We start from the raw sequence: 24,831 nt of genomic DNA, 5'->3' as shown, positions 1-24,831 counted from the left end.
AAAAAGCGACCTCCTCACGCATCTGCACCGCCACTGCACGAATGAGACGGGCCTTTCGCATTATCTACACTGCCTGACAGTTGCCGTCGACGTGCCCTCGCTGTAAGTGCCGGCAAATCTCATCAGGCTACCCCTCACAGCACAACTGGGCTGCAAGTATTTCGTGTTTGTGTGCCCAACCAGGCTTCCCACCGCATCGCAGCCCAGGGGCGTGTTCCAGTTTACTCCCAGTTGATCCGATTCCCATACAAAATCGACCCCTGTTGTTGATATGCAGTAAATATGCAGTTGATCACACTGCATATGGCTCAAAACGGTCGTTCAGGAGCTTGGCACGTACCACGCTAGTTCACCCCCTTGTACGTGGCTTTTCAGCCTGCATGAGGCCCTGGTAACCGCCCAAAGCGGTAATCAGACGGCCCCCAACCTGTTGATCCAACAAAACAGAAAAAAGCTGCTTTTTTGCCGTTGATCGATAATTTCTCCACCATTTTTTGCTGCACCTCTTCGCGGCTTGAACCACCGATAGTTTGAACCCATGGCTATCGAATGCAGCCCTTTTTTTTTTCCAGTTCTGAATACCTTCAAATATCCACCAAATCGAGCTCAAAGTTCCGACCCTGGTAGTGCCAAGGCCTTGGCAAAAGGCTTTGCCCAGGTACAAGACCCCCCTTGTCAAAGCCTGCATATTTTGCTTTGTACACGGATCAACAACTTCGATCAACTGTTGGTAAACTGGAACACGCCCCAGAACCATCAACCGCCCTTCGGCCAAATTGTCCTCAAATGTTCTCCAGTAACCCGATACCCTAGGGGAGCACAAGTTTATTTCCATGTGTACCCGCGATAGCTAGGCAAGATGGACACCAAACTACCCAAAGCTCTCCGGAATTATTCCGAGACGCTCTTGGCGATGTTCAACCACGTGGTGAACCATTCGGAGCTGGTGTGTTCAACCTGCCTTTTGCCTTTGGGTACTCGTTTGATGCGTACGTTCTTGCTAACCGGTTTATCGCAATGCTAGATCCCGTTCGGACCGACCCCTAACGGTATTCCCAACTTGTTGTCAGAGTCCTCCCTAGTTCTACGCACAGAAAGACCAGATGGAAAGTTGGTACGTTACGATAAGCGGATGCTGTATTGTAATTTTCCTCCCATTTGACTGATGATTCTCATGGTACCAGATTCCAATAATACCTCTATTTGGAACTGGCCCGGTATGGTTCTTGGCTTTTTGACATCGTTGGCATGAAGACCGGATATCATGGAGCAATTCAAGAAGGTCCGTGGCATATTCTATAGGAATTCTGCATTGCAATTACATTACTGACGTCCTACGGCCTCTCTCTACAGGCTGGGAAATGGGCTGAAGAACACGCTACCTCTTCCATACTCAGTCTATTTCTTATCGGAGGCACACTGTTTGCTCTGGTGTGCCCTGGGCCGGTTTACATGGCATTCCTCGCAGCTTTAGGATTCGGACCTGAAGGCGTAAGAGCACGTAAGTGGACTACCCGTGTCTGTAAGCAAATGTTCCGTGTCCTTGGATGCTAACACGATGTTGATTATTATTAGTCTCCCTCGCAGCTCAAGGCCGATGTCCGAATGGAGTCAAGGAAGACCTCTTTGCTTACCTTTTGAATGCGTCAATGGGTAGATATGGTATGTACCCTTTTTCTACTATATTTCAGTCCGTTGTTGCCGGTGGCACGGGCCGGATCTTCATGTGGCAGTTTCCGAAAGAGCATCTTCCCCTAGTTGCGAAATTGTGACGTTATCGGCCGGTACGTGGCCGGCTTCGTCTCGGCCTCCCGCATGGTCTGCGTTGGCTCAAATATGGGCCCAACTCCACGGCCTCGGGCAGGTCAACTTGTGATTTTCTGGTCATCTTCAATACATGTCCGATCTTTCTTTTCTCAATTTCTTCCTTCCAAATATCTCAAGATTTTCCTTCCTTTACGCAGTAGTTCCAGAAGCCTTTGTAGGTAGCTAGAACACACCCGAAGCACGCGCCTTTTTGCCAGAGTTTGAGATGGAATTCCGGGGTTCTATCGGCGGCATACCGATCGAAGATGCCCGAATGGTAAGTTAGGTAGCGACATGCATTTGGCCTTCCTCGATGCAAACTGGACTAGCCTTACTGACATTTTTATCAGACTTCAGTCGGTATTCCGGAGTGGACGGGACAGGCTTGTCCTCAATGGGGTGCAGCAGTCGCCAAATTTGCGGACAGCACGGAGGAGGTCAGTTTTACCACTTACCAAGATCGAGACACTGATTGAATGAGTTCCATCGCTGACATATTTGACTTCATTCCTCAGTTCTCGCTATCAGTTCACGATGGTGGTTGGGTGTCCCATACTATTCCAATGTCCCCCGAGACACTTTCGAGTGTAATTAGCAAGGCGCCAAAACACACCAACAAGGTGGGCTGTCCTGCTATCTTGGAGTTGAGGTGGGATGAGGAATCACTGTTCACTAACTTAACCCAATTCTAGATATTTTATTATAATACTATAATAAATTATAGATTTATATTAAATAACTATAATAATTTCCTTACAAGAGTAAGAACGTTTCGCTAACCGCAAAAAGTAATTAACTAAAATCTTTAAAATAAAGAATAAGGTTTAATTAAACTTTAAAAATTTTATTCTAGCGCGCCTTAAGAAGAAATTCGATTTAATCTACGCAAAGTATACGGTATTTAAAATTCTTAACCCTTTTATAATAGAATTTTCCGACCTTTCCTTAAAGGTTTTTAATAAATTTTATATAAACCTACTTAAAAGGGCTCGCAATAACCCTCTACTGAGCTAAATTATTACCGATTCTTAACCATTAACTATTATAATAAATAAAGAGAAAAAATACCTTATAAATAAAATGCTCTACTATATAATGAGAAAAAGTCGTAAAATAATTTTAATTAATTAAATTAATTAAGTATAATAATTTTAAGAACCGTTAGAAGAATTCGCTAATACAGTAGCCTTAAACTATTTCGAAATAAAATATAGCTTAACCGATATTAATAATAAACTAATTGAATATTTTAGTATAGAATATACAAAATAATAAAGACGGTAATAAAAAAAGAAAAAAAGAAGGTAATAAATATCGATTTTAAATTTCTTTAATTTTTTTTCGGTATTTTATACTTTTAATTATTCCCAATTTCTATAACCTCCAACTACTTCTCGAATAATTCGAAGCGGGCTATTAATTCTATTATAATAAATTCTTTAAAAGGGAGAGCGGCAGTTAGAGGAACGGCTGGAATAATAAGAATAATAAAAGTCGGAGGAATAGTAGTAACGTTACTGAAGGCCGAAAGGAAATAATTATATTCATATTTAAAAATCTTAATTAATTGAAATTTATTTTTACTAAAATAAATAAAATAAAAGAAACTTATAAAAAGATAGCGCTATTTTTATATAATTTAATAATGTAACGTTAAATAATTATAGTTTTACGGACGTACCCGCAGGCCTTCGTCTTTTCCTTACTAAAAATCGCCGCTTCTTAAATCGTAATAAACCTCTAAATTAAGGATAAAGCCTAGTTATACCGTTTACCGTCATTATAATAAACTATATACGCCCGGTTTCCAGGCTTAATATAATATTCGTATAGGATATTCAAGTACAAAATATATAAAACTTCAAAAAAATTATAATCCGCTTAAAAAATAAATAGAATTAATAATAATTTCTTAAAACAAGAATAATAAGGAAACCTTACTAATAAATATTTAAATTTAATAAATTTAAAATTCTTAAGGGTAGCAATGGGGTTTTTAGTACGCCCGTAATAGGTAGCGGCCTCTTAGGAAAGGGATTAGGAACCGCGTAACAATAGCGAAAATAGAGCTTCGCTCTTAAACGGCTAGGACGGGGATAGAAATAACTCGGACAATTAAACGAAGTATTTACCTTAATTAAGAAGGGTAAGCAAAAACTTAATTAGGGGATAATAATATTTACTTTAGTAATTTAAATGACGGTTAAAAAAAAAAAAAAGGAAAAAAAGAAGGAAAAGAAATCGGGGGAGGGGTTTTTATATATAATTCTAAAAGTATATATATACGTACGCTATTACTTATTACTTACTACCTTCGTCGGTCGAAATAGAAGGAGCGAACGCGTAGAAGGGTAGGAGGAAGGAAGAGGGGGGTAATATTATAGGGTTAAAGCCCGGACTATAGCGCTCTAATTATCAACTAAAGCTATTATAAAGCGCCGTAACTATATTTATACAGCCCATATCAAAACCTCGTATTTCCGGTAGAGCCGCCTTTCAAATAGAATTTTCCTTCTTTATAGAACCTCAATTAAATTATACAACTAGCACCTATATTGACCATGCTATCCCCATTATAATTAGTACTATAAGAGAAGGAGGTATATTAATTAATATTTTAATTAGTATATAGGGTAGCCAGCGTAATATACGTATTATTAGTATATAAGGCTAATAGATGAGGCTTGGGAGGCTTGCTAATAATTAAATTATTCGATTATATAATAAATATTAAATAAATTAATAATATATAAATTAATATAGATTAAGTACGATTAATTAATTAAGTACGATTCAGTGAAATATACGATTGTGCCGTTAATTACCCTATAAGTACCTTGTAAAGTACTTTGTAAAATGACCTATATGAGGGTGTATATTTGGGTGGGGTATTTTAGTCTGGGCAAATGCTTGAAATATTAAAATGCCTAGATTTCTAAGCGAAATTTATAAAAGAATATATCGAATATGTTGGGCCTTACGAGGGTTAGGGATATGTGTGAGGAAAAAAGTGGATCCCCGTGCGAATAGAGTTTTATCCCCGTGCGAATAGAGTTTCTTATATTTTTACTCTATTAATTTAATTAAAATTTCAGGTCCCGGGTAACTAAATCGAAGATACTAGCGAAGGGGCTCGCCCTTTTAGGGCTTGCGCTTAATATAATTTATATACTGTATAGTAAAAGAAGATTCATTAATATTATTCTACAAAAAAAGAATATATTCAAAATGAATCATTTATATTTAAAAAGGATATAATAAATAAGAGAGTCTATAAAGCGGGAGCTTAAGCAATTATTCTTATAATCCTAATAAATTTATTTATTTTAAAAATATTTTAAAGAAACGAGGTTATAAACTATACCCAGTATTAGAGCGATGTTAGGGAATTAGAGCTCTCTATTTCCATCGTTGTTCTAAGTTATAATTATAATAGTATTATACCCCTTTATAAGAATCCGCTTATTTCCCGCCTATATATAATTATTAATATTTAGAAGAATAAAATCTTTGAAGCGATTAATTTTATTAAAAATATATATTATTGTACTTAAATTAAAGACTATAGAATTCTTTAATAGGTATACGGCGTTATATTTCGCTACAAGTATTAAAAAAATTACTCTTATTTACCCGGCGACTATAGAATTAATTATTTTAATCCTTATTATTCTATTACGTTCGTAAATAATTAACAGCCTCTTTAAATATTTTATCCTTTTTTAAATTAATATACGCGTACTTTTTAATTGTAGGACTTTCGATTTAACTTTTATAAGCTAACTATAATTTAGCGTAGTAATATTTATTTAAATTATAGGCCGGCTACTTATAGAGCTTATATAGGGATTGATACGGTCGTTTATTTATTAATAAGAACGAGGAGGAAGTACGCTTATTTTTATTAATATTTTTCCTAAATTTATTATTCTTATTTATAGCCTCTCCCTATCCCTCTACCTCCGGGCTAAAGTTTTATTCGTTGTTAGGAACGTCTTCCTTAGCGGGCTTACTACCTAACGTAACCGCGAATATAATACCTTTAAATAGAGGGGCGTAACCCTTTTCCTAAATAATATTCGCTATTATTACTTTACGAAAGTCTTTAATTATAGTACAGAAAAAGATTTTAAAATTAAAGTTTCTCTCGATCTCCTTAGTATACTAAAATTAATAATTATTTACCAGTCCTGCCCCGGTAGCAATTCATAGGTTGTTTTTATCTACCTACCTCTACCTGGTAGGTAGGTATCTAGATGTATCTTACACAATCACTTGTGATGAGTAACCCGACTCTCTCACCGACAACATCGAAAATTAATCCACGGACAAACATTTTTGCACCAAAACTACGTATGATACCCACTACCATGCTTCCTCCAGAGACTCTTCTCAATCTTCGCATTCCCAGATTTGGCCTTTGGCCTTATATGAAGTACGTTGTACAAATCGGGCGTTGCGAATGCAACTAGTCACGGCAACGTCACTTACTAAAAATTGTCTCAATCAACCAAAGTATATTCACCACAGGATACGAAATACATTTCATACCTCACGAAGTTTCATAATGTTGCCATGCGTGGATGGAAAGTTATGAGTAAGTGTGTTTGAAGGGGGTGGGTGCGGGGACATCATAGTCTTATTGTGATCGCCGTGCGATGTGCCAGGTACGCTCCCAGAAGGACTGACCGTCAGATCTGTCAAGCAGATCACCCAACCTGCCGTCTCACAGACCGGTCTGTCAGTCTTGCTGGCACCGCTGTTACGCCTCATCGTTTTGCGTAACGTCCTATATAGGATACTATTGTGACGTCCTCTACCTCCACTCCAATCTTGAGATTTACTCCCTCTCTCTAAGGGCTTGCCTAATCCCCGCCTGGCAGAGAAGACCCCTTGCTACGAGAGAGAAGGGATATAACCATCTGAAAATGGAGGACGAGTACGATGGGAAATGGCTAGGTATTTAAACCAGTGTTACACACAAGCCAAGTCGAGACTAAGTCAAATCAAGTCGGCCATTTAACAGTCAAATCAAGTCGACGAATTTCTAATTCAATTCAAATCAAGCCCAGAAGGCGACTCGACTCGGTTGACTCGGTTATTTCGTCAGACCATAGATTTTTTTCAGAAACATACAATCCCGGGATTTTGAGTACAAATTACTATAGAATATTCGGGTATATATACGTGTACAAATTTCGTATAGTCGCTAGAGCTCGTATGCGTCGTAAATAACCAAAACTTTAGAAAAATTTCGTTGTCATTTTATATAGACAGTCGGTTGCCGGGGCAAAGTGTTAAGGTTTCTTAGGGTAGTCCGATTATGCGAATTCAACGAGTCAAATCAAGTTCGCCTCCTCAACAAGCAAGTCAACCCTCAAAATAGTCAAATCAAATCGAGTCAGACCCCCGAATTGATTTGATTTGGCTTGTGTGTAACACTGATTTAAACTTTGATGAGAATGAAGGAGAGGAAAGGATTTTAATGGAACGGCACAACTGGATGAACGGATTTAAACTGGGCTTCTGATGATTGACTTTGATGGTAGAGGTCGGCAACGGAGATCGTTGTATTTCGGGCTGGGTTGTTGCTTGTATGGCCAGCATAGATCATCACCACCACCACCATCACACACCCACGGTTACCAATCAGCCATTTGGTTCTTCAGTATTCATAGAGAGGGCAACGAAAAGCCCTCATGCAGCCACCTGGACGTTTCCAGCTGAACCCGCGAAGGATACACTGCACAAGACTGAGCGCACCAGACCCTCCTTTAAATCGCAGAGCCGCTGCCCGATCGAGTCGCTATTGAGTTGACCAACTTCCTATAGTTCATGGAGCTTCTAACCGTTTAGTGCATTGCCACTTGGGTTCTTCTTGGACATACCGCTTTACGTTGACTCAGTTCTCCATTACCCATACCCTGGATCAGCATGAACAACCTGAGCGGTCGTCCCTTCCCCAATTTCTATCGCCCTCTTCCCCCTAAGTTCATCCGCGTCTTCGAGCTTGAGCCCGGCGAGTACTCGGACGGCATAGTCGGGCGGCTGGTGCCACAGGCAATAGATGCAGAGCCATACGAGGCCATCTCCTACGTCTGGGGCGACGCGCAAAAGCGGCGCAACATCACCATAGAAGGCTTGACGGTCTCCGTGACAGAGAACTTGCACGGAGCACTGACGGCTTTCCGACACCGACCAGCTGCTGGGAATAACAACGAGCGAGATGCGGGTACGGCACCGGCGAAAAGGCAACCAGTGCGGCGGCTTTGGGCCGACGCCGTGTGCATCAACCAGGAGGACATGCAAGAGCGTATTTCGCAAGTCGAACTCATGTCGCTCGTCTACGCCGGCGCGCGCCGTGTCCTTTCGTGGCTCGGCTGGGAAGAGGGCGAAGAGGCTCGCCGGGACATGCAGGGCGCCATTCGATTCATAAAGGCCTTCATGAAAGACGCACAGGCCGGCCTGCGCGACGCCCGCGTTCTTCTCCTTCACCATGACTTCCAGGCTGACGCCACCGATGACCTCGCTCACTTATCCAAGGACGACCGGCGCCGGTTCAAGGAGCAAGCACGCAAGTGGGAGTCCGTCAAGCTCTTCTTCGAGGTTGAGTACTTTCACCGCGCCTGGATCGTACAGGAACTTGGCCTCGCCCGCGAGGCTCTCTTGATCACGGCCCTGAAGCCCGCTGACAACGGGGTGAGAGCTGATGAGAGGGTTGCTGTCGAGGAGGAGGGCTGGGCATTGGAGATCAGCATTCTCGAATGGCCGCTGATGGGCCGCTTCGTTCGGTTCTTGGACTACAGCGGTGCCTCGCTGGTGACACATCTGGGTCTGATATCGTGGGTCGCTCACCACATCCTGATGGTATGGTCCACCAATGAGGACGGCACGCCTGACTGTGATTTCCTGACTGGTTTGCACTGGACGCGCATCCTGCGCGTAACTGACCCACGGGACCGCATATTCAGTCTGCTTGGTCACCCGATGGCCGTCCTCGACGGCGAGCTTGTAATCCACCCTGACTATACCCGTACGCGCGGTGTGATATACACGAGACTGGCCATCAACTTCATCCGGAAGACGAAAAATCTATACATCGTCAGCCTTGTCGACCACGAGGACGACCCTTCCACAGAGCACTGCGAGTGGGACTGTCAGCACGATGCCAGGATGCCCTCCTGGGTGCCTGACTGGCATAGTATTAACCGGACCACGCCGGTCGACTACCCGATAGCCGCGGCCGTGACCGAAGACGACGATATCAACTTCGAGGGCGGAGTTGACTGCGAGGACGGAACATCGCTTCCACATCTCCTCGTGCGAGGCTGGGTGGTTGATGAGGTCTCTGCCGTGTCACGTCGCATGGAGACGACAGACTTCCCCATCACGCACTTGGCACGAGAGCGGACAAAGCAAAACCCATTCTGGCTCGATCGCGTATGGGAGCTAGTCCGCCCTGCGAAACAGCAAGACGCACTAGCCGTACTGGAATCACTGTCAGTAGCCCTCCCGCTCGGTACGAGGGAAAAGGACGATCCGGTCAGCAAGGTTGGACTGAACCAAATCCTGGAGGAACACCACCGATCGTTTGCCGCCTACGTTCTCGAGTATCACGAACTGCTTCGCGGCGCGTTGTCTGAGGCCGGCCGTGTTAACGAAGACGGGAACAACACATGCAGCTTTTTGCCTGTTCGCTCCGTCTTCGACAGCCTGCCGGCCGACGCGCAGGCTGTGCTCCGGCGGCGCGGAGAAGGCGCCACCGCCGCTGGGTTCCTCGAGTGCATGACGTGGCCGTCCATGTGCCGTCTCGTGTACCGTACGGCATCGGGCCTCGTTGGCATGGGCTCGCGCGTTACGCGGCCAGGGGATCTGGTTTGCCGCATAAGGGGTTCAGCCGTGCTGATGACGTTACGGAGGATCGATGATTCCAGCGCCAGCGAGGTGACTGTGCCAACGACGCACACCGAAATGACTGAATCAATTCGTTGCGCTCATATTGGGCCCACTGTGATACCGGCTCGTATGAAGGAGGGAGTCATCGATGGCGCAGATTTTGGCGAAAAGGCTTGTAACTTCCGAATTGTACAGGCGACAAGGCTGGTGCTGTTCTTGCTGCTTTGTCCAAGTTGAAGCCTTGATCATTATGGACGTCGCCGGTTTCCTTCATTCGTGCTTCGTTCTTGTTGGATGTTGACATCACATTTGTTGTGGCGGTTCACCGGTTGAAAAATGTATAAAACATATTCGCTCAATGTGTGGTTGCCCCTAACAGGAGCGACATCTTTCTCGCCGTAGGTACCTATCAATCAGGTGTGGCTACGCATAACCCCGCCAACAGTAAACAGAATATTTAAACCAAAAACGTTGAAAGAGCTTGCCATCCAATGATCAATGCCGTCGGGCAACTGCGGGCTGCCGACAACTCATCCTTCTATCCCCGCTGGCACCGGGTCCCGTCGGTCCAGTCAACAACCGCTCCCGTCGGGCCTGCGGGCTCCGGCAGGATATGCAGTTGCCAAACAACACCCAACATGGGTGGGGTATCGGGCAGTTGCAATACCACTACAACATCTCGCAGCCCTCCGTGACTTCCTTGACTGCTTGGGTCAAAGTTCACCATCAGTATCCATCCACCATCTCGGGAGGCGCGCAGACAAGACAGCAAGATGGCACCCTGGGATCTCCTTGGCGATATACTTGCTCAAAACGCCGAAAAGGTGATGTCGGTTCGCTCGTCGCCCTGCCTGATCATTCTCTGACTGACTGCGAATGCTCTTCCCAGATTTCGACCGATGCATCGCAGTGGGCAAATAATTTCCTCCCGCAGGCCGGAGCGGCCGTGAGCAACGTAGCAGGCGATGCGAAGAAACACGCCGAACAGGTGAGGACATTTGCCTTCGAGGTTGCTGATAGTTTGACCGGCACACCCGCTAACCAGAGTTCACTTTGACCAGTTCTCGGCAAATGCTGGAGATTGGGTTTCTCAGAACCTTCCCATTGCTGCTGAGACGCTTGCAGATATTCTTGACAATGCAAAGAAGCATGCTGAGCATGTAAGAAATGGCTCCAAACCCTCAAGCCATGCCTGAATGTTGTTTGTTGATGCATTTTGGCATCCAGGTCTCGATTCAGTTGACTTCGAATGTTGTCCCAAAGAAAACCCAAGTTGTTTTGGGCGATGATGGCGAGACTGTTGAATTGGTAGGGTTACCCAAGCTTACAGCTTGAATTAACACCTTCATATATCGGATTGTCTTGTCTAACGAATATCTTGCTTCGTCTAGATCCCGATTACTGTCTCCGACTGGGCAACACATGTCCTCCCTTTGCTTGTTGACACAGGTAAAGAACTTGCGGAGAGCGCCAGATTCGAGTTTGAGAAGGTAAAAACCCAAGGCCCTATATCGCTTGCTCTGTGAAGCTGATCATTTTATCTTTGCAAACTGCAGGCTCAGAAGTGGGCAACAGAACACCCTACTGCCACGGTCTTCATCATACTAGGAGTCGCAGGCCTCATCATCTTGGTTGCTTACCCCGGATTGTTCTACACACCCTTGTTGGACGCATTGGGATTCACTTCGGAAGGAGTAGCTGCAGGTAAGAAGATGGCTCTGTCGTCCGCTCCATGACAGTTCATAGCATACGCTGACACTCTCACCCCGTGTTATCAGACTCACTTGCAGCAGCAATCCATTCCACTATCGGCAACGTCAGTCCGGGAAGCGTCTTTGCGTTTCTTCAAAGCGCTGGTGCGGAAGGCTATGGGGCCGTTGCTCTCGATGCTGCCCTACGGGCAGCTGGGGCCACGATCATGACTGCTGGAGCTGTAGATCTCGCACGCCAGTGGATGGAGGAGAAGTTTAACGGGGATGTTCCTGTGGTTGAAATGGGACTGTAAGGTCTGTAGATACTTACATAGTAGGTACCTCTAGGCTTTGAGTTCCCTCTTGTTCACTTCTGCCAAAGACGGTCTCTTGCAGTTATGACGTTAGAAAGTGCAGTACCTACACAAACCCTTTCAAGTGTTTTCACTTGACACAACACGGTTCCGTTTGCTCGCTGCCAGAGGCCCGGATTTGACCTCCGGGCCTCCTGCGTCCAACTACCGTATCCCGCGGTCATCGGCATTTCACTAGCTCTTGGATCTTTGATCGATTGTCAGATACTCTCTATCCGCCCAAGTTCATTTCCATTTTCTGGAAGCCTCGAAAACAGGTGTTGACATACGTCGACAAGTTCTAAATTCTAGGCATCGTTCATCAACTTCCCGGCAGCACCGGCAGCACCACCCGCCGCCATGGCCGCTCCGATAGCCTGACCAACAGCCGCAATGGCTGTACCCTCAAGACCAACCATTGCCGCGCTCGTGAGGCCGGCAAAGGCACTTCCGGCCGCGACGTTTCCGATGCCGGATTGGATCGCTGCCGCCATGGATCCTGAGCAAATGAACGATGAGTGTCAGTACGCACCCCATTGAGAGAAAGACATAGGTCTTTCTCGAGGTCCTCTTACCTGCTGTGATGCCCGAAGCACCAAAACCGATGGCACCCAGAATTGGTGTCATGAGCAAGCCCGGTGCCGCGAGGATGACGACGCCCGTCACGCCGAGCATGATGTACATCATGACTTCGGGATTCTCTGAAACCCAGTCTTGAGCCTATAATTTAGGTGACAAGGTCAGTTGCGCACTTGGTCGGAGATGGGAAGAAGAGAGGAAAGATAGTGACCTTTTTGACTTGTTCCTTGATGCTCTCACCAAGGTCTCCGGCGGTCTCAACTAGTTTGGGCAGGATGTTGGATGTCCAGTCTGACACTCTCATGGCCATCTAAACGGCAACTGGTCAGCAGGGGGCTCTTAAAGGGTACAAAAAGGACGGAAGACACCATACAAGCGGAAGCTCTTGTTTAGCATCCTGCGCTATGCCAAGAGCCCCTTTCACGTCCTCTGAAATCTCGTTAGTCACGTTGACTATGATCTGTGAACGAAATATTTGTCAGCATGCATGGTAAACCAGCAAGAAGAACGGGCAAGGCCATTTCCTACCGGCTCGGCCTGCTTCAAAGCGTTTCCAACAAGGTCAGAAAACGTTTGAGACATGTTTTTTCTCAACTCGTCAGCCCCTTTGCCAGCTTCCTCCGCCTGCTTCTGCGCATTCTTTCCAAACTCGTCCATTCCCTTGCCAGCCTCTTCAATCTGTTCCTGCGCATTTTGTCCAAACTCGGTCATTTCCTTGCTAGCTTCCTCGAAGCTCTTCCCTGCGTTGTTGGCGAACTCATCGAAACCTTTGCCGGCTTCATCCATCATCTTGCCGAAATCCATCTTTTCTCAGTCAATGGGGGATGGTTGATGGTGAGTGCTAAAGGGTTTGGCAGACAAAAGGGAACGAACGTGGTATTGGGAAGAAAGAAAGAGCCTTTATGGATGATTGGATTGTTTCGTCATTAACACTTTGGGTGAGGAAGTACGCCTCAGTTCCATGCTCGAAGTGGAGATGTTGTAGTAGGCCTCGGTGCAGGAAAAGCAGAGGATGACAAACGCGCAACGCAGGTAGCCCTGGTGCCGCTCGACTTCCGTGGGACTATGTCAAGCCCAAACGGAAAATTGGTATTGACTCAAACTGAATAGTATTGGGAGAGACGTTGAAAAAGCTAAACAGATTGTCTGCCTTCGAAACGCGCTTTGGTGTTGAGTGTCGTGGATATTCTGCACATGCCAGTCGGAAGCAAATTGGAAATCGCCACCCGTCCATGACCTGCATAGAGGCCTACAGCGACAGCACGTCACGCACAGGCGGACCTGGGACGAAAGAGGCAGCTGCAAGATCAGTGCACAGAACGGTCAAAGACCCGCTCCTTCCCTCCTCCCTACCACTCAACGCCTTCCTGTCAACTTTCCACGGCCTGACAACAACATTCATCAACCACTTCAGACCAGACCATTCTTCAACCTCGTTAACTATCGTACTTTTATCAAGATCAAAATGCCAGCGCTGCCTTGGGATGAAGAAGGATGGGATGATCTTTCCCGTGAAGAGAAGCTTGAGAGAGTCAGTTGCACCTTCCGCTAACGTCGTGGCCTTAGTAATGGGAAGTAGCTGACTGAATATCGTCACACTCGTAGCTCAGACAATGGATTACCGAGAACCGCGCCAAAGCTGCAAGTATTGGTCTCAGTGTCGTCGGACTGACGGTTGTCGCTGCCCCTGCGTTGGTCACGGCTCCTGTTGTGGGTGCTTTGGGTCTACTTGGCTTTGGGTCTGGTGGTATAGTAGGAGGTAGGTTGCAAGAGTGTGTATCATCTTTCTCAATGGCTAACAAATAAATAGGGTCATTAGCAGCAGGAGCCCAGGCCATCATTGGGAACGTCGCTGCTGGCAGCTGGTTTGCCTCTCTCACAAGCACCGCAATGGGCGGATACGGACTCGCTGGCCTTACGACTGCCGTTCAGTCAGCCGGAGTGTACACATCAGTGACAGGGCTTATTACTGCCATGCTGAATAGAAATGAAGGTGGAGACGACGATGAAGACGATAGTGACGATACAGATGGAGCCGGGCCCCCAAGCCCAAAGGGGCCCGAGGATGACGGAGACGGGTCTGGTGCGGAAAAGACTCCTCGTGCGAGCCAGGATAAACCGCGAGACAAGGACTTCGACGAAGAGACCACTTTGTTCGATGACTCAGGGGCCTCTGATGAAGAGTCGTTCATACAAGTCCCGGATCCTTCTCCAATCGGCCGGCGGATTATCATAGATCTTTGAGAAGCTTTGCAACTTGGTGTCTAGAGGTACCGAAAACCCAAAAGCTGCACATTGTCCATTTAGAAGGACGTTGACCATAGCATCACTGATGGTACATGGATACAGGAGGCCCAAAAAGTTCCGAAGAGAACGTGAAATCCACGAATGCAAATGTCCTGCAGGGAGCCTTTACCAAACGCGCTTGTCCAACGGCGGCAGGAAATGTACCTCTATGAGTGGCTTTTCCCCAGTCCATCATCGAAGTTATTTATCTATAAAGCAGTGTCGTCCTCTTCCCGATTTTCAGCCCCCGTATTTGCTTCCTCCACTTTCTTTGGTCTCTGTCTCGACTGTCGCTGTTCAAGATCTTTGCTACCACTTCCATTCCTTATCGTCCGCATCGCCAAGATGACTCGAAAAGGATACTACACCCGTTGTTCCTGTCCGGCAGGAAAGCTTTCAGCACCGGGGGTACCAGAATTTCTGGTTACTCATATTCATCTCCCACCTCAGGACAAGTCGAGCGACTCCTCGCCTCCGCATCGTGCTGATATGACGCGGCAGAACCCCGGTGTACCATGTCAATGCTCGACCGGACGTACCCGTCTCCCTGGACGGCCCGACATAATCGGTCTCCATTTCCATGGCTTGTCTCCGACGAACACGGGGGATCGTGAGGCTTCAACTTTGGCTGAGGACGCCGCGAACTTCAACAAACGTGATGAGGGAGATATATGGTGGGCTGGAAAAGGAACACAAGACTCATAGGTGAGATTCACATCCCTTCTTTCGTACAATTACAGGCAATGCCTGGCTCTTGAATGTGCCATGAAGCCCCAATGGCGTTCTGCTTCTAGCTAAAGCTCTCATTCTCTTCTAGAATTCAGGAAACGAGGATATCGTGCTCGTGTTGGCCGCGACTGGTGTCATTATGGGTGTGGCATTACTTCCCTTCTTTCCGGTGATACTTCCCGCCTGTTCTTGGGCTGTCCCTGTTGCCTGGGAGGTCTTGAAAATGGTGCTTAAAGGAGGTAAGAAAGACTTCTATCTCCCACTCCCACCGGAAAGTCGTCAATCGTAGGGCTAACAATTGTTATCAGGCCCTGCAGGTTATGTACCACTCCCATTTCCTGGATATCGTGGGTTCGGACCCATATAGCATGGCAGATGGCCACCAAAAGCACGGCAGCTAGGGGAGTGCTCGACTAGATGGATTCAACGCCGAGAACCGTTTTCTTGTTTTGCTCACAAGAGGAGTAATGGTAGGGGCTTGGGAACCAAATCGGACAGTCTATCCTCACGACCGGAGCAAAGCGAGGAAGTTAATTGCTTTACATGTATCAAACTCACATGCGTCTGGTTCGTTTCCAGCTGAATGTGGGCGCTTGCTGCAGGCCGCCTTGCACATGCCAACTCATAGGTACAAGCTCATGTACATGTGGGCTAGCCTTGCTGCGGGGTACATAGGTAGCTGTGATATCTCGGACAAGACATCACTTTTCCATCTTCTTCCTCTTGGAGAAAAGTTCTCGGCCATCGTATCAACAGGCCCGGGCTGGTCTCACAGATCAACCATTCCACTTCTTCGAAGAGCAGCAAGACTTCAAGGTCTACAGACCTACAGAAACCTCCTGCACCACCCAACGCCACTGTCACACCTATCACTGCCTAGACTATCTTCGCCGGGGCAAACTCCGAATGTGACACGGAACCTCCATGACCACAAGTACAAAGGCATGTCCCCTTCGCCCTTCCCAACCTCGCAGCATAGCTCTTTCCACCTTCGACCCCCGTGTCAGAATTCTAACGAGTTCAAGTTGCGACAGCATCAGAACCAAGTTCTTTAATACCAAGAGATATCAAAATGACCGAACGCAAGATTCCGCCAAGCAACGTGCCTGACGATAAAGTCCCCCGGGAGTCATCCAAAGGCGAGCCAACGAAAGACCTCGAGACCTCCGCCAGAGAAGTCCCCGCGGAACCTGACACGTCATCGACCAACGATCCTCAAAATGGCCAACCTCAACCAGACGACGACTCGCTCGAAAAGATAAGATGGGTGAGTGCCTCAGGTAGCTTGCGCGTGGTCCCTCTTCCGGGCTGGCCCAATGCCTCAGAAGGAAACACAAGCTGACTGAGAGCTGGTGCGTGCTCCTACACAGGCCAAAGAATGGATCAAGCAAAACCCCAAAGCAGCAGCAGCTCTCGGTCTCACAGCCGGCGGACTAACGGTAGTTGCTGCTCCCGCGCTGCTTACCGGACCGGTGTTGAGTTTCATGGGATTTGGTTCTAGTGGTGTTGTAGGAGGTACGTGTATGTTCCCTCTCTTCGTGACACCCGATGTATCTCCTCTGCTTCGGCGCTTGTGTCACTGCCCTGCGTCTCTGAACATCAAGTTGACCGTTTCGCTTCGTAGGGTCTATCGCAGCCGGAATCCAAGGCATGATAGGTAACGTCGTGGCTGGTAGCTGGTTTGCGACCGCTACGAGCGCTGCGATGGGAGGGTATGGAGTCCCTGTTGTTGCGGCTGTTGGGCAAGGGGTTGGGGCGGCGGCGGCGTTTGTGGGTGGCGCGTATGCTACTAAGGAGTTGAGGAAGGAGCAAGCGGGTGAGGAGGAGGAGGCTAAGGATGAGGATGGTGAGGTTCCGGAGGATCCAAAGGATGGCGATGATGAAGATGGTGCTGTTACGGAGAAGGAGAAGGCCTCTCGTTGGAGGCAGAGTGGGCTGGGCCGCAGGGATTTTGACGACGAGTCTACTCTGTTGGATAACTCTGACTCCGAGAACTCTGACGACAACTGGCTTTAGGAAGACCGCCCCACGCGTCGCGGATTTCTTTTCGAATTGTTGGTTGAGTTGGCCATCGATCTTGAACAGAACCCTGGACGTGGTCCTAGGCCAGTCTCTTGCCCGCCGCTCTTGCCCGCACCTTCCATGTTTGCCTGCCGCTCCTGCCTCCGACCTGACCCTCCCGCTTACCCCACGTCATCCCAACTTTCAACCCCGTCTAGGGTATATAAGGTCCCTTAGCTGGCCACTCTCCCGTGGTGTGTCCCGTTGGTGTAATGGTAACATTCCTGGCGTGGTAAATCCGCGTCTGCATGCGTGCCGCAGGAAGACAACGGTTCCAGTCCGTTACGGTTCACACCCTTTTTTTTTTTTGTGTGTTTTTTTTCCTTTTGCATTTTGTGCTCTGTCTGTTTGGCACCAAGGCAAAATAAAACTAGCTAGCTCTTTGCTTGTCGATCCCCAAATTCCTTCATCCTCTTGTCATGCCTGGATCACTGGCGACTGGCTCTTGCTACCCCTTCACTTCACTCCGTCCTCCTCCTATAAACCAACACCACCTCCCCCTCCTCCACCAACTTCCCACCTTCCTCTTCCTCCCCATCTCCCTCTCCTCCCATCGGAACCTCCTGCCTAACCCCCCACACCTTCAAAACCTCCTCGTACTCCTCCACATCACACCACGGTCCAATCCAAACCACCACCTCAACTCTCTCAGCCTCCTCCAAATACCTCCCCACCAACCCCCCACTCCTAGGATATACAAAAACCAATCCCCCCACCTCCCCCAACATTTCTTTGTCGACCAGCGCCCAAGTCCCCGGAACGGTAACGGTGTTCTGCTCCGGTAACCAAGTATTCACTTCCTTTCCTTCCTTTAATTGGGAAATGGGAGGGGCAACTTCGACGCCGTAGAAGGAGGCAGAGCGGGATGGGTAATGGTGGAGGAAAAGGGCTTCGAGGAGGCCGGGGCCGGAACCGATGGAGAGGGTGAGGGTTGGTGAACTTGAACTTGTATGTGGTGGGCCGGGGGAAGGGAGGACGCGGTTGAGGAGGGAGAGGAGGGGGAGGGAGAGGGAAGTGCAGGAGGTTGGGTGCCGGGTGGGGGTGGTGGTTAGGGTTGGAAGGGGGGTGGTCATTTTTTGTGGTGGTGGTGGTGCTTTTGTGCTTGGGCTGTTGTTGTTGTTCGTGGTAGTTCTTGTTCAAGACGAATGGAAGGTTTGGTGGAGGGTCGAGTGTTGACGTTGACGTTGACGTTGATGGTGGATCTGTTGGGAAATGGAGCTAAGAAAAGGGGTAGTGGAGACTGTAGCGGTTGCCCCTGGAGATATTTGTTTGGGTTACAATGTTTTGTTGGTGAGCACTGCGTGAACAGAAGATGTTGGTTTGGGAAAGTGTTGGAAGACTCAATCGAAAATGCAGCCTGAAAAGTTTTGAGCAAGGTACTCCACCATGGTGCTGATTGGTAGAGGGATCCGGCAATATGTACCTCTACGTTTTTTTCACGACCACACTTCAGGGTCAATGGGTCCTTTCACACGCGGGAGAGATACCACAAGATAATGCTGCTGGTCTTGAAAACCTGGTAGAAAAGATCATAACTTCGTGACTTCGTAACCTCCCCTAAACAACTTGATGAGGCACCCGATTCACCTTTCCCATGAAAACCCCTGTAACCGAGACGAGTATGCTGTCGATATATTCAGATGTGTTCTTACACTGTCCTTGCGTCGTCGTTGAATATGATATGTAGGTCATGGTTACAATCCTCTCATCTTTTCAATCCTCAGAACCCCACAGCACCAACGTTAGCGTCCCAATCAGCCGGGCCGACCATAACCACATCAGGGACTCTACAGTAACATCATCATCAACCCCCCACCTGCCCCTGCGCATCCTCCTTCTTCAACAACCTCTTCCGATTATAAAGATCCGTATTCAACACATTGCTAAACCCCCTCCCCCTCAACTCCTCCTGCACCTTACTAACCAACCACCCCTCCCTCAACCACCGATCCACCTCCCTACTCACCTCCAGCGGCAACTTCCTCGCCCGCGGATCGCTCGTCTGATCCGAGGGGCCATGATTATGCGTCTTGTGCTCTTCATTCGGATAATGCAGCGTCCACAGATCGGACCCCTTCGCCGTCTCAATCACCTCGAACTTGAACAGACACCCGCACTTTTTGGAGGTGCGATCGGTGGTCGGCTTGCGTCTCCCCTCGGCTTTGGCGGCTTGGATCACGGACTCGTCCACGGGGGGTCGGTGGTGTCGCGCCTCGCCGCCCCGGAAACATACCCATCGGACTTTCTTCTTGCCGGTTACTTTGGCGCCGGCGATGCGCATGCTGTAGCCGCGCGGGATGGTCCAGTGGTCGAGCTCTTCTTGCATGCTGGCTCGTGAGGAGATGGTGTAGCCTTGTGGAGGCGGGTCGAGGGGGATGAGGTCGGGCTGGGCGTTGTTGGAGGTGCGACTCGGTGGTGGCGGGTGTGGGCGCAGTTGTTGTGCGACCGAGGGAGATTGGGCGTTGGTGATGGTTCTGCTACCGGCGCTTAGTGAGGGATGGGCTAGCACCGAGGCAGCTGGGGCAGCCGATGTGCCAATGGAGGTTTGGTCCGCGTTCACATTGCTATTCGCGGCATTGTTGTTGAGGAGAAGGGCCGCTTCAATTCGGGTGAGTCGCTGATCGATTGAAGTGAGAGTGTTTAAGATGGTGGTGAGGTGGTGAGGTTGAATATTCGGCATAATGAGCGGTCGCGTAAGGTATCCTTTTGTGAGTGCAGTCGTTCAATCGGTCGCTGGCAGTGGAATGCCGAGCTATTCGTGCACTCGCTGTTGTCGATCTGCGTGTATAGGAACTGGGCTGGACTATATCTAACAGCCCTCCCCCTTGTCAAGTGCAGGGCACCGCTTTCTAGTAACTTGTAGGTGTGAAAAATGACAGATGCAATAGTCTCGAGTGCTATCGCATATATGGTTCTCCGAGGCCGTTCGAAATTCCAAGTTGAACATCGCCAGCCTATCTCTGATTGACTAGGTTGGTGTTTGTGGCTTCACCCGTCACGTGGACTGCACGAATCGACGGTCGCGCTGCCGAAAGAAGACATGATAACGCCCAAAGACCGCTGGCCAAATTGGTAAGGGACACTATCGTGACTGATAAGTATTGTAGTTTGGGAATAGTCCGTTCCTATTCGCTAGTGGTCGGTACCACGCTGCTTTGAGGCAAATAGTGCCCCTGATACAGCTTTTAGAGCCCCTTGTTAGTGAAGTCGTTAAGGCGAAGAGATAGCGACCTCGGCATGCCACAATGGATTAAGACCAAGATATGCTGAAGTGGACGATGTTCCGCCATATTCAAGTCTAACCTCCTTTGCACGATGCGTCTTCGTGTGCGATATCTGGATCGTATATCTTGTCCGCGACAAAAGAACCCAGAAAGCAAAGCAACGACAACCTCATGTGGCATATACATAGCCAAAAGCCACACCACATCAACTGCGTGCAACAGTGCGGCCTCGGACACTAGAGTTTGATATACGGGCTCTTTTTGACCATGATATGATCAAACCGTGATCTTCATTGACTGTTATTGATACCTTCTAGCCATCCAGTATCGGAACCTTCGTCTAGACCACGATTTGAAACATCCCCGAGTTCTGTACGTCATGGGTGGAAAGAACTTGTAACCACTTGCTCTACTGCAGTAATGCAAGCAATAAACCGCCCGAAGTGTCCAGTCATGTCCTTCCTTCCATACTCCTGCTCTTGGTTTCCCTTTCCACTTGATCCATGACGGTACTAGTATACCGACCCTTTCTATACCGAAGAACGACACTCGCAGTATAGTGTTCCAACTTCAGGGAGTTTTCGAACCGGAACCCAAGCGACTAAGAACCTTGTCCCAAGCTCTCTTAAGACGACCAGCAGATTGCGACGACGAATGGCCGGATATCGAAGTGAAGATTGAAGTGCCACGGCTGGTTTCGCTGGCTCCCGAGTGGTTACGACCACGGCCATCATGGAACGAAAACATCTTGTTCGAGCTCGTGGTTGTAGCGCTGCTGGGTCTCTCGCCCGGGAAGGGGGTCGGGGAACGGTGGGCGAGCGGTTCGGACCGAGCTCTGGGACGACGCTGAACGTCCTGCGCGAAAGCGATTTTCTGAGGCATTGTGATGGGATTGCTTTGGGTACGGCTTGAAAAATTTGTTGGTAGGTAGAGGTAACGTCAAGGCCCGGAGCCGTTGTTGACAGATATGTGGTGATAGCAGTCAAGAGGCACGACCAGTCGTTGCTCCCTTGGGATGGATATTGGCGCTGATTTCGGATTCGAAGATGTGGGTCGGGATGTCAGAGAGTGTAGATACTGTTCGCTTGAGGCTCGAAGTCGGTATCGTATCACTGCGTACTGTTGATGTTCTTGATGGTTTGAAGGACAGATCCGAACGTCTACACTCGTCCTCTTGTCTCTAGGGAATATCTGCGCGGTCGACGTCGGCGGCAAGGCGTACTCCAGGTACTTGCGATGCCCAGACTTGTTGAAGGAGAATCCGAAAGCTGTTGGCTAGCGCGGGGAAATCTGAAGGAGTGTAATCGCGCGATGGTAGAGCGGAGTGAAGGTAAAGACTGACTGGCGGGCTGGCCGACGTGCGCACCCAAGTGGGATGGGACCTTGATGACGAAGACGACCAAGGTTTAAGCAATTGGCAGGAAAAGATCAAATGTGTATCATGGTTTTAAACCCTCAGGCATGAATACCCCACCGCTCAGAACTTGATTGCCGTCCCCAACCAGAGTCAACGCAGGTTCATCCCGTTGGCGATCTTGAACTAACACGTCCAACCTGACAGTTCGGGTGAATGCGGGCGTGGGGTTGCCTGGTAAAGAACGATATGGGGCAGATGTCCACTTCACCCAGTCATGCAGCATCGCGATATGGCTTCTTATCGCGGCGATTTGCATTCGCAGTCGTGCATCACATCCGTCTACCGTACAAAATCCACTGATCTGAAACCCAGCGGTTTGACCCTGAAATGATGGGCGGTCCCACTTTGACGGGAATTTCCTGGTGGTTTGATCCCCACGTGTTTCCCACCTCTCGAACCTTCCTGTCGACGACCAGTGAAGCTCGTGGGGGTCGGGAGCGGGAGGGCAGGTGCACTGCAGTGACTCAGTTTTACGGAGCGAACTGAACTCTGACGGCAAGCTTGACCAGCGGAAAGTTATATATCGATCCCATTCTCATGAGTTCCGCCTGTGTCGACTCTGTCTTGGCTGCCCCATTTTCCTTTTGTCAGGTCGGGATTTGTTAGTCACCCGTCGGATCATGCCGAGCTCCCATACAAACAACCTTTCACGGCATGTCAACGGCAATCATCTGCAAAGTGATGGTTCATCTGTTTGGACTGCCTGTTTTGCTCACCTCAGTTTTTATCCAGTCACTGGCATATCCGATGACAGACCTCCAAGGAAAACAAACGTAAGACATACTCCCTCACCGAGGGTTTCCGTCTTTCGCATAATCGCATTTCCGTATAAGACCGGACGTTGAAAAATGACGTCTTTTACGCTAAGGAGGGAAAGGGGACCCATGCTTTGTCAATGTGGATACTGCTGCCGATAAGAAACCGATAAGGCTTAGAGAGCTGAAATTAGATCTCACCCCACTGGGCTGACGGAGATTGGGCTTTGCATGGCCCACCGGAGCCCACCAATGCAGTGCAACCCACCCGACCAGCATCATCACTCATCACAGTTCTGCACGCCAGCATGGACGCTGCCAGCACAGCGCAGACTCAGAGCCCTGAACGTTGCAGTTGCACTGCCGTACCTCGGCTGCCGTCCTGTCGGAATTTTGACTTTTTGACTTTTGACGACCCTTGTAATACGAATCGAATCGCCTCTTTGGGGCGAGCCCGGGGACCTGGTCTGGGAAAGGAAAAAAGCCGGCGGACTTCACCCCTGGAGGACACTACCTGGATGTTCCTACAGTACTCGCCGGTATGCTCGCTGCCTGTCCTTGCCCCTTTCCTTCAGCCTTCTTCCTTGGGTCCTTGGCTACCAGCGCGATTATAACGATCCCGATGCCAGCATGGCGGTGACCCAGCTTCACGTAAGCTGCATTTTACCCCATAAGGGAACCCAAAGGAGGGTCCAGAGAAGGGCCCAAAAGATCACGAATGAGTACCGAATAAGACCCCAGATGGAGTCGCAGACAGGCTGGACAACGAGCCCACCGGGGCTCCAGCAAATCGCGAGACGCGCTCCTGGCGCTCTGGTGTTCCATGTCAAATCGTGGAAACTCAGCCACGACGCCGACCTCCAAGGGTCACGACCAGGATGGGCTTTTACGGACTGTTGAGAGGATCCCAGAAGATCCGCCTCGTAAACTGACGTTACTTGGGATCTACATGGCCCAATCCAGCTAGTGCTGACCCATTGGGCTGTTGCCTCGACCGACAGTTAAAATGAAGGTCTGACTTCCGCCAGGTCTCTCCATTCTTTTTTGTGTATATACAGCCCATTCTTCCTTCGTCTTGTTCACTCTTCCATACCTCTATCACTCTAATATCAACCTTTATACAACACCTAATTTTCCAACCTAATCCCAAACCACCCCAAACCGCCAACATGAAGTTCATGATCGCCACCGTTGCTGCCTTTGCGGCCACCGCTGCTGGTAAGATTTCGTATATCAAGCTACATGCCCTATACACTCGCTAACCGCATCATATCTACAGCTCTCAAGATCACCGAGCCCCAGGAGAACGCCCAGTGGGATCTGTCCCAGACCAACACCATCAAGTGGGATCACGTCGATTCCGACCCCGCGACCTTCCAGCTTGTCCTCGTCAACCACATTACCGGCGGCGAGGACGACGTGACCATTGACGACAAGGTCAAGACTTCGGACGGCGAGTACAAGCTCACCAACTTCGTCGCCGCCCCCGGTGCCACCTACAGCATCAAGGCCTTCGGCACCGAGAAGACCAACAGCGGTCAGCTTGCTGAGTCTCAGACGTTCAACGTCACCAAGTCTGGAGGTAAGAACATTTCCTTTCCTTCTGCCTTGCCACATACATAATGTATTCAGTAACTAACGCTCCAACCCCTCCAGTCCCCACCACCACCACTTCCACCGGCACCGTCAAACCCACTTCCTCCGGTACCCCCGCCACCTCCTCCGGTGCCGCCCCCAGCAAGACTTCCAACGCTGCCACCGCTCTTGGCGTCACCTTTGGCGTTGCCGGTCCTCTTGCCGCTGTCTTTGCCCTTCTTCTTTAAGTTTGAAAATGTTTGGGGGAACTGGATACCATTCTACTGCATGCATATATAAATAAGCGTTTTGGATTTTGATACCACACATGACGGAAGGGCAATGGGATATAATACCGTACGAGTATGACAAACAGAGACTCCTGTAACGACAATGGGGGAAAATAGACTGGTCTAGTTAAAGCAAAGCGAATAAGCGAAGGTTTAATGGATGAGGAAT

The 24,831-nt window shown here is 48.7% G+C and overlaps 11 protein-coding genes across 11 annotated transcripts; 7 read left to right on the top strand and 4 right to left on the bottom strand.

The window, feature by feature from the left end:
* Positions 1-697: 697 nt before the first annotated feature.
* B0H65DRAFT_304014 (uncharacterized protein) lies at positions 698-1,902 on the top strand. Its single transcript, XM_062823185.1, has 4 exons — positions 698-946; positions 1,025-1,114; positions 1,354-1,501; positions 1,576-1,902. The coding sequence occupies exons 1-4, from the start codon at positions 860-862 to the stop codon at positions 1,770-1,772; spliced, it is 522 nt and encodes a 173-aa protein (XP_062678936.1). The 5' UTR covers positions 698-859; the 3' UTR covers positions 1,773-1,902.
* A 5,675-nt stretch (positions 1,903-7,577) lies between these two features.
* B0H65DRAFT_303895 (heterokaryon incompatibility protein-domain-containing protein) lies at positions 7,578-10,177 on the top strand. The gene has a single exon (XM_062823184.1). It carries the CDS (start codon positions 7,741-7,743, stop codon positions 9,937-9,939), a length of 2,199 nt encoding a protein of 732 aa, XP_062678935.1. The 5' UTR covers positions 7,578-7,740; the 3' UTR covers positions 9,940-10,177.
* Positions 10,178-10,315: 138 nt separating this feature from the next.
* Positions 10,316-11,707, top strand: B0H65DRAFT_433367 (uncharacterized protein; the record flags this gene model as incomplete). The annotated part of the gene is made up of 6 exons (XM_062825065.1): positions 10,316-10,711; positions 10,764-10,862; positions 10,930-11,010; positions 11,094-11,192; positions 11,259-11,406; positions 11,481-11,707. 6 exons carry the CDS (start codon positions 10,316-10,318, stop codon positions 11,705-11,707), a joined length of 1,050 nt encoding a protein of 349 aa, XP_062678934.1.
* A 173-nt stretch (positions 11,708-11,880) lies between these two features.
* On the bottom strand, positions 11,881-13,258 carry B0H65DRAFT_303854 (uncharacterized protein). Its single transcript, XM_062823183.1, has 5 exons — positions 12,854-13,258; positions 12,699-12,785; positions 12,537-12,635; positions 12,322-12,466; positions 11,881-12,245 (listed from the first exon to the last, which is right to left on the bottom strand). The coding sequence occupies exons 1-5, from the start codon at positions 13,127-13,129 to the stop codon at positions 12,055-12,057; spliced, it is 798 nt and encodes a 265-aa protein (XP_062678933.1). The 5' UTR covers positions 13,130-13,258; the 3' UTR covers positions 11,881-12,054.
* Positions 13,259-13,638: 380 nt separating this feature from the next.
* B0H65DRAFT_303746 (uncharacterized protein) lies at positions 13,639-14,610 on the top strand. The gene is made up of 3 exons (XM_062823181.1): positions 13,639-13,856; positions 13,931-14,084; positions 14,136-14,610. Exons 1-3 carry the CDS (start codon positions 13,791-13,793, stop codon positions 14,567-14,569), a joined length of 654 nt encoding a protein of 217 aa, XP_062678932.1. The 5' UTR covers positions 13,639-13,790; the 3' UTR covers positions 14,570-14,610.
* Positions 14,513-15,527, top strand: B0H65DRAFT_303809 (uncharacterized protein). The gene has a single exon (XM_062823182.1). The coding sequence runs from the start codon at positions 14,714-14,716 to the stop codon at positions 15,314-15,316; it is 603 nt and encodes a 200-aa protein (XP_062678931.1). The 5' UTR covers positions 14,513-14,713; the 3' UTR covers positions 15,317-15,527.
* An 885-nt stretch (positions 15,528-16,412) lies between these two features.
* On the top strand, positions 16,413-17,356 carry B0H65DRAFT_511754 (uncharacterized protein; the record flags this gene model as incomplete). The annotated part of the gene is made up of 3 exons (XM_062828518.1): positions 16,413-16,607; positions 16,711-16,855; positions 16,965-17,356. The coding sequence occupies 3 exons, from the start codon at positions 16,413-16,415 to the stop codon at positions 17,354-17,356; spliced, it is 732 nt and encodes a 243-aa protein (XP_062678930.1).
* Positions 17,357-17,683: 327 nt separating this feature from the next.
* B0H65DRAFT_501090 (uncharacterized protein) lies at positions 17,684-18,900 on the bottom strand. The gene has a single exon (XM_062827839.1). The coding sequence runs from the start codon at positions 18,472-18,474 to the stop codon at positions 17,863-17,865; it is 612 nt and encodes a 203-aa protein (XP_062678929.1). The 5' UTR covers positions 18,475-18,900; the 3' UTR covers positions 17,684-17,862.
* Positions 18,901-19,223: 323 nt separating this feature from the next.
* Positions 19,224-20,081, bottom strand: B0H65DRAFT_401558 (uncharacterized protein; the record flags this gene model as incomplete). The annotated part of the gene is made up of 1 exon (XM_062823786.1): positions 19,224-20,081. A coding segment is annotated over one exon (858 nt), but the record flags the coding sequence as incomplete, so codon positions are not given.
* Positions 20,082-21,003: 922 nt separating this feature from the next.
* B0H65DRAFT_303725 (uncharacterized protein) lies at positions 21,004-21,785 on the bottom strand. Its single transcript, XM_062823180.1, has one exon. It carries the CDS (start codon positions 21,505-21,507, stop codon positions 21,196-21,198), a length of 312 nt encoding a protein of 103 aa, XP_062678927.1. The 5' UTR covers positions 21,508-21,785; the 3' UTR covers positions 21,004-21,195.
* A 2,047-nt stretch (positions 21,786-23,832) lies between these two features.
* B0H65DRAFT_303710 (uncharacterized protein) lies at positions 23,833-24,733 on the top strand. Its single transcript, XM_062823179.1, has 3 exons — positions 23,833-24,015; positions 24,077-24,379; positions 24,454-24,733. Exons 1-3 carry the CDS (start codon positions 23,967-23,969, stop codon positions 24,618-24,620), a joined length of 519 nt encoding a protein of 172 aa, XP_062678926.1. The 5' UTR covers positions 23,833-23,966; the 3' UTR covers positions 24,621-24,733.
* The last annotated feature ends 98 nt before the right edge of the window (positions 24,734-24,831 follow it).

The sequence above is a fragment of the Neurospora tetraspora genome (genome assembly GCF_033439725.1).
Source record: "Neurospora tetraspora strain CBS 560.94 chromosome Unknown B0H65scaffold_7, whole genome shotgun sequence".
NCBI classification, from domain to species: domain Eukaryota; kingdom Fungi; phylum Ascomycota; class Sordariomycetes; order Sordariales; family Sordariaceae; genus Neurospora; species Neurospora tetraspora.
This window is presented reverse-complemented; position numbering and strand designations above follow the sequence as displayed.

Excerpts from the sequence above, each read along its gene's own strand:
- B0H65DRAFT_304014 (XM_062823185.1), top strand. The coding sequence starts at position 860 with ATGGACACCAAACTACCCAAAGCTCTCCGGAATTATTCCGAGACGCTC. Across the intron at positions 1,115-1,353 it reads AAAGACCAGATGGAAAGTTG|GCTGGGAAATGGGCTGAAGA; the intron begins GTACGTTACGAT and ends CTCTCTCTACAG. Across the intron at positions 1,502-1,575 it reads ACCTGAAGGCGTAAGAGCAC|TCTCCCTCGCAGCTCAAGGC; the intron begins GTAAGTGGACTA and ends GATTATTATTAG.
- B0H65DRAFT_303895 (XM_062823184.1), top strand. The coding sequence starts at position 7,741 with ATGAACAACCTGAGCGGTCGTCCCTTCCCCAATTTCTATCGCCCTCTT.
- B0H65DRAFT_303854 (XM_062823183.1), bottom strand. The coding sequence starts at position 13,129 with ATGGATTTCGGCAAGATGATGGATGAAGCCGGCAAAGGTTTCGATGAG. Across the intron at positions 12,786-12,853 it reads CTTTGAAGCAGGCCGAGCCG|ATCATAGTCAACGTGACTAA; the intron begins GTAGGAAATGGC and ends TTTCGTTCACAG. Across the intron at positions 12,467-12,536 it reads TCAAGGAACAAGTCAAAAAG|GCTCAAGACTGGGTTTCAGA; the intron begins GTCACTATCTTT and ends CCTAAATTATAG.
- B0H65DRAFT_303746 (XM_062823181.1), top strand. The coding sequence starts at position 13,791 with ATGCCAGCGCTGCCTTGGGATGAAGAAGGATGGGATGATCTTTCCCGT. Across the intron at positions 13,857-13,930 it reads GTGAAGAGAAGCTTGAGAGA|CTCAGACAATGGATTACCGA; the intron begins GTCAGTTGCACC and ends TCACACTCGTAG. Across the intron at positions 14,085-14,135 it reads GTCTGGTGGTATAGTAGGAG|GGTCATTAGCAGCAGGAGCC; the intron begins GTAGGTTGCAAG and ends ACAAATAAATAG.
- B0H65DRAFT_303809 (XM_062823182.1), top strand. The coding sequence starts at position 14,714 with ATGCAAATGTCCTGCAGGGAGCCTTTACCAAACGCGCTTGTCCAACGG.
- B0H65DRAFT_501090 (XM_062827839.1), bottom strand. The coding sequence starts at position 18,474 with ATGACCACCCCCCTTCCAACCCTAACCACCACCCCCACCCGGCACCCA.
- B0H65DRAFT_303725 (XM_062823180.1), bottom strand. The coding sequence starts at position 21,507 with ATGCCTCAGAAAATCGCTTTCGCGCAGGACGTTCAGCGTCGTCCCAGA.
- B0H65DRAFT_303710 (XM_062823179.1), top strand. The coding sequence starts at position 23,967 with ATGAAGTTCATGATCGCCACCGTTGCTGCCTTTGCGGCCACCGCTGCT. Across the intron at positions 24,016-24,076 it reads CTTTGCGGCCACCGCTGCTG|CTCTCAAGATCACCGAGCCC; the intron begins GTAAGATTTCGT and ends TCATATCTACAG. Across the intron at positions 24,380-24,453 it reads CAACGTCACCAAGTCTGGAG|TCCCCACCACCACCACTTCC; the intron begins GTAAGAACATTT and ends CAACCCCTCCAG.